At 47.8% G+C, this 10,143-nt stretch overlaps 1 protein-coding gene across 1 annotated transcript in view; it reads left to right on the top strand.

Annotated features, from left to right (window-relative positions):
* The first annotated feature begins 9,208 nt into the window (after positions 1-9,208).
* The window catches only part of LOC107114574 (whey acidic protein-like), a 23,243-nt gene continuing 22,308 nt past the window's right edge, over positions 9,209-10,143 (top strand). Inside the window, exon 1 of the mRNA XM_015416115.1 lies at positions 9,209-9,275. Within this exon, the coding sequence (XP_015271601.1) occupies positions 9,209-9,275 (67 nt within the window). The remainder of the gene's footprint in view (positions 9,276-10,143) is intronic.

Below are 10,143 nucleotides of genomic sequence, written 5' to 3'. Positions count from 1 at the left end.
AACCACCACCAGTGACCCCTGCTCCATACCCAGAAGATTCTGTTGCCAAGCTAGGAGTTACCTGATTACCTTGTCAGCCAGCCACAAAGAAATACAATGAGGTTGTTAGGAGGGGGGGGGGACTCCGCGGAGTTTGAGCTGCTTGTTAAGCTAAGGTTTGGCCAACTTGTTCTCACAGTGCTCCTAGGGGAGCTAAGAGGTCTCACAAAGCACATTTCATTGATCAAGGTAAGTCAGGTCTTGCAAAGCAGATCTTACCGCGCCATCGTAGACCTTCATTCCTCCGTGAAAGGAAAGTCATGGTCCATTCGGCATCAGGCATTCGCTCCACATTTTCTCAGCACTCGACCTGGTTCCCCCTTGCCTTGGAATATCCGTCTTCATTCCATCTGGTATGCAGGTTTTCCTGTGTCAACACTTGCCTCAATGGTCATTAGCCACCTGAGCCAAGTAATTCATGGCGAGGGGATAAGTACAGAGGGGGGAAAGAGGGGTAGAGGAACTGATGGGGATCCATGAAGCTGTGTCGAGTTGTGGTGCCGCTCAAAACCACATCCAGATACTGACTGTGAAGTCACCCCTGAGGGGCCCAAAATCTATGCAGAAGGTACCAAAAAGTCCAGTGAACAAAGGAAGCGAAAGTGGCATGCAATGTAGAGGGAGATTAACCTCCTGGCGTGACTGTGGGAAAACTGCGAGGAAACAGATGGATGCAGAATCAGCTTATGTTTCAAAGCAGGAAGGGAAGAATCATAGAATCATAGAATGTTAGAGTTGGAAGGGACCTTGCAGGTCATCTAGCCCTACATACTTACAACATACCCGAAAGAGGGTCGTCCAGCCTCTGCTTGAAAACGTCCAGCAAAGGAGCCTCCACCCCCTCCAGAGGCAGACTGTTCCACTGATCAACGTCTCTTACAGTTAGGAAGTTTCTCCTGATATTTAGCCGGTAACGACTCCCTTGTAATTCCCACCCATTAGATCTAGTCTTGCAATCCGGAGCAAGAGAGAATAGAACTGGTCCATCTTCTACATGACAGCCCTTACTTGCAGACTGCAATCATGTCCCCTCTGAGCCTTCTCTTTCCCAGGCTAAACATACCCACCTCTTTCAGCTTTTCCTCCTAAGACTCGGATTCCAACCCTCTCACTATCCTAGTTGCCCTCTTCTGCACACGCTCAAACGTGTCAACATCCTTCCTAAAATGCGGTGCCCAAAACTGGACACAGGACTCCAGATAGGGCCTGACCATAGCAGAATGGAGCGTAACGACCACCTCCCGTGATCCGGACACAATGCTTCTGTGAATGCATCCCAAGATTGCATTCACTTCCTTCGCAGCCACATCGCACTGCAGGCTCATGTTTAGCTTGAGATCAACCAGAACACCCAGGTCCCTTTCACATGTGCTGCTGTCAAGCCAAGTCCCCCCTATTCTATATCCGTGCCTTTGATTCTTTTGTACCTAAGTGTAGGACTTTGCACTTCTCTCTATTGAAATTCATTGTATTTGTCTCCGCCCACTGTTCCAGCCTATCTAGATCATTTTGAATCCTGACTCTGTCTTCTTCAGAATTAGCAACTCCACCCAGCTTCGTGTCACCTGCAAATTTGATAAGCGTCCCCTCTACGTCTTCCTCCAGATTGTCCAGAACACTGAGTGCTGCCTCCTTCTGAAAAGGGAGAGCAGGGGTTGGGACAGCCGGCGTCCATCAGGACAGTCTGAGAGTCTTTCCGGGGCTGCTTCCGACCTGATGCTCAGGAACTCACCTGGGAATGGGAGGACGCAGGTCTGCACATCATGATGCCCTAAGCAGAGACCTGCCCGTTCTGCCACTGCCCGGGTGGGTGCCAGACCTTCCCTCCAGTCCTGGTCATCCTTTGCTCATCTCCGTCTCCTGTCCAATTACTCCCCCCGTTATTTATTGAGCTAGAGCATCTATGTACCCCCTTTCCAGAAACCTGAAAGCGACAGTTTGCAAGATTCAATCACAAAGTCAACAAACGCAAAATTATTAATCCTAAAAGTAGCCATGGCTCTCAGGGTTGTAGCCAGCCCGCCGCCATGTGATCCTTTATCTGATTTGTACTCAACGTAGGCATCATCGGAACCGCCCAGCTCTGTTTTCCTCATTCGCTTTCACAACGGTGAGCCCAGCTCTGTTTTCCTCATTCGCTTTCACAACGGTGAGCCCCAGTTGGTTCTGCCTGAGTGGGATTTATCTCTTGTAGCACAGTGAAATATTACGGGTCTTGACGTCTGATCTTTAGTTATTTATATTAAGCATAACTCTTTTTAATAGGCCGGAATCTGACAAGTATGTACAGGTGCTAACGAAGCCTGTGTGTGTGTCTTCTGTGCCTCAAAGTCACAATAAAAATCAGGTCTCCAAAATTTTTTCATACTTAAGCTAAATGCACAAAGATAAGACGAATCAGGTTTTAAGCTGATTAGCAGAATGCTGTGCAAAGTTTTGCATCCCTGCACACAGACACACACAGAGAGAAAGAGAGATCTCAGCTAAGATCTCTGTCTGGAAGCCACCAGCCGAAAGGCAGATTGTAATGAGATGCCAGTTTGAGAGCCGCCAGTTTGAGAGCCAGTTTGGTGTAGTGGTTAAGTGTGCGGACTCTAATGTGGGAGAACCAGGTTTGATTCCCCACTCCTCCACTTGCACCTGCTGGATGACCTTGGGCAAGCCACAGTTCTGTCAGAGCTGTTCTTGAAAAAGAGCAGTTTCTGTCAGAGCTCTCTCAGCCCCACCTACCTCACAGGGCGTCTGTTGTGGGGAGGGGAAGGGAAAGGAGTTTGTAAGCCGCTCTGAGACTCCTTTGGGTAGTGAAGGGCGGGGTAGAAATCCAATCTCCTCCTCCTCCTCCTCCTCCTCCTCCTCTTCTTCTTCTTCTCTCCCACGTCAAATTAGAGAATCTGAACAACTTTTAAAAGGACTTTGCCTATTCAAACCATTTATGTCAGAGTTCTTCATGATTTATCTATTAAAGGCAGTCTCATCTGATAAGAGTCCCAGGGCTATTTTTGGACAGGAACACACAGGAACGGAGTTCCGGCTGGCTCCCAAATTGGCCACGCCCAGCAGGAACATTAGCATAATAGGCCACACCCAACAGCAGGAACTCATTAGGACTGGCTACATTAGGGGTGTGTGGCCTAACATGCAAAGGAGTCCCTGCTACAAAAAAAAGGCCCTGGGTTTTGACAACAAACAAGGTAAACAGAATAAGAAGCAAAAGGTGGGTGTGGCTGGATGAGCACACTTCTGGTAACATGGAGGCCTAATATGCTAATGAGCTGTGCTGTCAGGCATGTGACCTAATATGCTAATGAGTTTCTGCTGTTGGGTGTGGCGTATTATGCTAATGAGTTCCTGCTGGGCTTTTTCTACAAAAAAAAGCCCTGGATAAGACAAAGAAGAAAGGTATGAGTTGTTCTCTTGAAGTATGTGAAGGTCTGTCACTTAGAGGAGGGCAAGGAGCTGTTCCTCTTGGCTGCAGAGGGAACCCTGCTCAACGGGGTGTCTGTTGTGGGGAGGGAAAGGAGTTCGTCAGCTGCTCTGAGACTCCTCTGGGTAGTGGAAGACCATCGGGTATAAATCCAATCTCCTCCTCCTCCTTCTTCCCTTCCCGTTTCCTCAGTGTGAAACTGGGATACAAGCTGCTTTCACCAGTGGGCCAAACAGCGCTCCTCAAGGCCAGTTCAGGTGGGGGGGGGGGGGGATAGGGGAGACTGAAGCTCCCTCTCTCCATCCCAATCTGGTGTGATCACAGGATTGTGCATGAATTGAGGGGACCCTGCAGCTTACCTCTTATAATAGTGTGGGGAGCCCAGATCCAACCCATGTCCTCCGTGATGTGCAGTTCCTGGTCCAGGACTAGCGTTCCCTCTAAGCCGAGTTAGTGTGAGCCAGCTCACAGTTTTTTAGCCTCCAACGCACACATTCTTGTCTTAACTCAGGAAGGATGGGGCTCCAGAGCACACTAATTTACGCAGCAGCCAGATCGCTCGATCACAACATTAATGCCAAGTAGCTCACAAAGTAGGATTTTTGCTCCAAAGACTTTTGCTCACAGCTTAGAGTAAGCAAAGGGTCACCCTGAAAGTCACTGGGATGGCTGGCTGGGAGGAGGGCTATGCAGGAACTCTCCGAGGAGTCTGAGCCAAAGGCGGAGTCTGCAGGGGAGGCAGCGGCAAAATGAACTTGGCAAAGATGCTCAGAGCCACATGGGGGCCTGTGGAGGCGTGTTGCTCTATTGTCCCCTCATTCCGCTTGCCGAGCTGGGAAGCTCAGTCCTGCCCCCTCCTTCCCTGCCCTGCCTCAACTTCCCCAGTCTTTTCAGCCATGACCCAGCTCCCTCTTATCCTCCCTTCATGGACCGCAAGGAACAATGGAAAGGACGCCATCCAAAAACAGGCATCTTCCCCAAGGCCGAAAGGGATGCCGTGCGGAGGACGGGGAGGACATGTTTTCAGTTGTGATGGATGGCAGGGCATGGATGAATGGATATAAAATACAGCAAAGGAAGTTTCGACGAAATTGAAGGAAGAACGTCCTGACATGGAGGTGTAGGAACATAAGGGCTGTGCTGGATCCGACCAATCGTCCATCTGTTCTGGCATCCTGCCTCACACAGTGGCCAGCCAGTTCCTCTGGAGGGCCAACAACAGGGCATAGAGGTTGAGGCCTTCATAAGAACATCAGAAGAGCCCTGCTGGGTCAGACCAGTGAGGGTCCATCTAGTTCAGCCTCCTGTCTCACACAGTGGCCAGCCAGTTCCTCTGGAGGGCCAACAACAGGGCAGAGAGGCCGAGGCCTTTATAACAACATCAGAAGAGCCCTGCTAGGTCAGATCAGTGATCCATCTAGTCCAGCCTCCTGTCTCACACAGTGGCCAACCAGTTCCTCTGGAGGTCCAACAACGGGGCATAGAGGCCAAAGCCTTCATAAGAACACAGGAAGATCGCTGCTGGATCAGACCAGTGGTCACAGAATCATAGAATCATCGAGTCCAGCCTCCTGTCTCACACAGTGGCCAAACAGATTCTCTGAAGGGCCAACAGCAGATCATAGAGGCCAAGGCCTTCCTAAGAACATCAGAGGACCTCTGCTGGACCCAACCAGTGGTCCATCTAGTCCAGCATCCTGTCTCACACAGTGGCCAACCAGTTCCTCTGGAGGGCCAACAACAGGGCAAAGAGGCCGAGGCCTTCAGAAGAGCATCAGAAGAGCCCTGCAGGATCAGACCAGTGAGGGTCCATCTAGTCCAGCCTCCTGTCTCACACAGTGGCCAATCAGTTCCTCTGAAGGGCCAACAGCACATCATAGAGGCCGAAGCCTTCCTAAGAACATCAGAAGAGCCCTGATGGATCCAACCAGTGGTCCATCTAGTCCAGCATCCTGTCTCACACAGTGGCCAACCAGTTCCTCTGGAGGGCCAACAATGGGGCACAGAGGCTGAGGCCTTTCCATGATGTTGCCTACGCACTCTGGGATATAGAGGATTAGTGCCTCTGAATGTGGAGGTTCCCCTCAGTCACCATAGCGGGTAGCCACTGATAGACCTCTCCTCCATGAATCTGTCTAATCCCCTTTTGAAGCCGTTTATTCCTGTGGCCATCACTACAACCTCGGGCAGCGGATTCCACATTTTAATCACTCTCTGTGTAAAGCAGTATTTCCTTTTGTCTTTTTTTTTTATTTTTTTTTTTTTAATAAGTTTATTTTCCAAGTTTTCACCTTTACATTCCATATATATAGTATAAGATAATTCATCAAACATTTATACATCTCCATAGATTGTTGGTTTCAAATTATAATAATTTCACTAGCGCTTTGTCCACACATTATACTCTTCTTTTATATTTTAGCCAGTCATATATATACTTCCATCTTTTCCAAAATACATTCTCTGATTTGTTTTTCAATTCTAAGCTCAGTTTATCCAATTCTGCAATGTCTAAAATCTTATGTTTGAGTTCTTTTATCGATGGTATATGTTTTGATTTCCACCGTCTTGCTATTAATATTCTTGCTGCTGTTAATATATATATTATTATTACCTTGTGATTTTTTATATTGTCCGGGATCATGTTTAATAAATATATTTCAGGTTTCATAGGTAGATTTATTTTAAATACTTCTCGTATGATTTTGTGTATTTTTTTCCAATATTGTTGTATTTTCCCACATCTCCACCAAATATGGAGATATGCCCCTACGTTTTTCCCACATCTCCAACATAAGTTTGAAGATTGTGGGAAACATTTGGCAATTTTATCAGGGGTCCAATGCCACCTGTAAAACATTTTATAGATATTTTCTTTGTAGGGGATTGCTTTCATATATTTTATTGACTTCCACAATTTGTTCCATTGAGCTATATTTAAGGGGGTTCCTATCTCTTTGTCCCAGGTCATCATTGACTTTTTAATAGTATCTTTTTCTAATGCTTCCTCCAATAGTTTAGAATACAGTTTCTGGATTAATTTATCGTTAGACGGAAGCCATATTTTATCTATTTCGTTTTGATTAGTATAGAATCCTGTTTTTTTATCTGTCGCGTATCGAGTGTTAATTATGTTTTGGTCCCACCAAGTTATTTTAATATTTTCTTTTCTTAATACATCTTCATTTTTAAGTTCCATTTTTTCATTCAGGAGAGTGCTGTATGTTAGTGCCGTATTTCCTTTTGTCTTTTCTCAACCTACTGCCCATCAGCTTCACTGGATGCCCTCGGGTTCTACTTACCGACTTCTTGGTATCTTCCAACAAATATTTCAGCAGCACAGGATCTGCAAATTTCAAATAGTTGTCCAAGGGTTTAAATTGGGCAAGTAAAGGAAAAATTAGCTGGTGTCTCTCTCTGAAATAAAGTTTGCAATGTAAAAGAATGTGTGTGATTGTTTCAACTTCTTTTTCTGCACACAGACAACATCTTTGATGTGTACGCCAACGGAGATACCTTCCTTGCAGTAAATTAGAAGGGAAGGCATCAAAATGCGCTCTAGAGAAAGCCCATCGATACTTTTCATATGTAATGTTAGAGAGATACGGTGCTGCTGCAAATCCAGGCCAAGATTTTAGGTTACTGTACATCTTGGGCAAAAGCGCTTCATCAGGTGTTTTAAACTATGTTGTACACCGCCCTGAGCCCTTTGGGGGAGGGTAGTATAGAGATGATGGTGATGATGATGATGATGATGAAGAAGAAGACAGACCTCTATCACTCCCCCCCCCCAGTCATTTCTTTTCTACACTGGTGTGTTTGACACTGGAACAGTTTCCCTTGTGAGGTGATGGAGTCTTCATTGCTGGGGGGCTTTTAAGTATCGCTGCGGCACCAACTTCTCAAGGATATTACAGCTGTAGATACAAGCTTTTGAAAGTCAAAGCTTGACTCTCAGGACCTCATACTCAGAAATTCTCGTTGGTCTCTGAAGTGCCACTGGACTCAAATCTCACTCTACTACATATATAAAGGAACGTAATGCCTGGCCTTGTATACAGGCAAACAGGAAGGAGGAGGAGGAGGAGGAGGAGGAAGAGGAAGAGGAAGAGGAAGAGGAAGAGGAAGAGGAGGAGATTGGACTTCTACCCCATCCTTCTCAGGGTTGTCACTAGGGACGACTGCCGCCATAGAATCATAGAATCATAGAGTTGGAAGGGATCTCTGGGGTCATCTAGTCCAACCTCCCGCACAATGCAGGAATTCACAAAATACCTCCCCCCCACACACACACCCAGTGACCACTGCTCCCTGCCCAGAAGATGGGGAAAAAAATCCTCCAGGATCCCTGGCCAAACCAGCCTGGAGAAAAATAGTTTTCTGACCCCATACTGGTGATCAGCATTTCCCTGGGCGTGTAAGAAAGGGCCGCAAGACGAAGAAGAAGAAGAAGAAGAAGAAGAAGAAGAAGAAGAAGAAGAAGAAGAAGAAGAAGAAGAAGAAGAAGAAGAAGAAGAAATTGGATTTCTACCCCACCCTTCACTACCCAAAGGTGTCTCAGAGCGGCCTACAAATTCCTTTCCCTTCCCCTCCCCACAACAGACACCCTGTGAGGTAGGCGGTGCTGAGAGAGCTCTGACAGAAACTGCTCTTTTTCAAGGACAGCTGTGCCAGAGCTTGTGACTGACCCAAGGTCACATGAGCAGGTGCAAGTGGAGGAGTGGGGAATCAAACCCGGTTCTCCCAGATTAGAGTCCACACACTTAACCACTACACCAAACTGGCTCCTAAGCACTGATGCAACCCTTCCTGCCCTCCCTCTCATGCGCATCAGCCCATGCGCTTGTGGATTCTTGGAAACTAATAGAGGCCTAGTAAGTCTTATGAAGACTAAGAGCTTGAGAAAGATATCCATTGGAAACAGGCCAGTTGTATATTACAAGCCTGAAGGTCTCCATGCTTCAAGGGCCTTGTCTCCGGGTCTTGCAGAGAATGCTTCTTTCTGTTCTTACAGCCGAAGAGGACTGTGGATTGGCTCGGCCCCTTTAAGATGATATCCCAGCAGGTTTTATGCCCTGCTTGCATTTGTATGTCTTTTAATGTGACAACACACTTTGTGCTTTTCGTCACAATCGCTGTAAATATTTTTTGTAAAAAACAGATTATGTTTACATCCTTTAAGTGCAGTGGTCAAGTCCGCGGACTCTAATCTGGGAGAACTGGGTTTGAGTCCCCACTCCTCCACTTGCACCTGGATGGATGACCCTGGGCAAGCCGTAGTTCTGAGAAGAGCTGATCTTGAAAAAGAGCAGTTTCTGTCAGAGCTCTCTCAGCCCCGCTGGGGAGGGGAAGGGAGAGGAGTTTGTGAGCTGCTCTGAGACTCCCTTGGGTAGTGAAAGGGGGGTTATAAATCCAATCTCTTCTTCTCTTCTTTTGCACCATTGGTTGAAGTCAGGGTGGTGGCAGCTGGGGGTGACGAATGGTGGCCTGAGTAGAGGCAGACTAGCTCAATCCTGGCAGAGGGCAGAGCCAGCTGAATGCCAGTGGAGTCCTGCCTCAAGGAGGAACCCCCCCCCCCGCCACGGCTCCCATTCATCTCAGCGCTTGGCTTTCACTCAGGAAGCAGGAGGCGAGGGGGGGGAGGCAGGTAGGTCCACCCTGTTCATGAGCCGCGGTGGCCAAGAAAGGCTATATAGCCTACCCAGAAGGAGCTCCTGGCACCGAAGGCTGGTTTTTTCCAGCTCAATGGGGCCCGGGGCTTTCCTCCTCCTGCTGGAGCTCATCACACTGGCGACGAAGCATGGCTTGGAGGGTAAGTGCAGCTTCTGCGTGTTTCTCCGCTGCCTGTGCATGCGTTCGTGTGGGGGCTGACCTACACACTCGGGTCGTCGTCGTTTTTAATTGATGTTTTTTTATTAAAACACGTAGGTACATAGATATCATTTCATTTTACAGAGTTTCTCAAACGAATATCAGAATAAATGTCAACATGTTACTTAAATTGGATCAATAAATCAGTATTTTTTCTTATTACTAGGATAGCAGATATAACATTAGCAACAGGTATATACTCAAAACAAATATTAGAATGGAAATTGGGACAAACGATACACTTGGAGTGTTAAAAAGCAGGGTCTGAGCTCCCTGTGCCCAACTCAGGTCGGCCCCCCCCCAGCCACACAGCAGCTTTGGCAAACGCCTTCTTAAAAACAAAGGAGAGCCCAAACAGGCTATAAATGCTGCCATGGAGGGAGGGCTCCTGACCTCCCCTGGCTGTTTCCCCAGGACAACACAGTGCCGAGGGAGAGGGACTTCCCTCATTTTTCCACTCCCCCAGTTAGCTCCGACTAGCCCAACACTGTCAGAGCTTGGAAGCGAAGCAGGGTCAGCCCTGGGCAGTATTCGAGTGGGAGACCAGCAAGGAAGTCCAGGGTGGCTGCACAGAAGTGGGGAATGGCAAAGAGACTGCCTGTCTCTTGCCCTGAAAAGCCCATACGGCACTTCCCACCCCCACCACAGTGCTGTTAAAAACCTCAACCTGTACTTTGGTCCTGACTCCTGAGAGGGGGGGGGAGAGGGGGAGGAGGGAAAGAAAGAGGGAGAGGGGGGGAGAGAGAGAGGAAGGAAGGAAGGAAGGAAGGAAGGAAGGAAGGAAGGAAGGAAGGAAGGAAGGAAGGAAG

Source organism: Gekko japonicus, unplaced genomic scaffold, assembly GCF_001447785.1.
Source record: "Gekko japonicus isolate JY-2015 unplaced genomic scaffold, Gekko_japonicus_V1.1 scaffold2593, whole genome shotgun sequence".
Classification (NCBI taxonomy): Eukaryota; Metazoa; Chordata; class Lepidosauria; order Squamata; family Gekkonidae; genus Gekko; species Gekko japonicus.
This window is presented reverse-complemented; position numbering and strand designations above follow the sequence as displayed.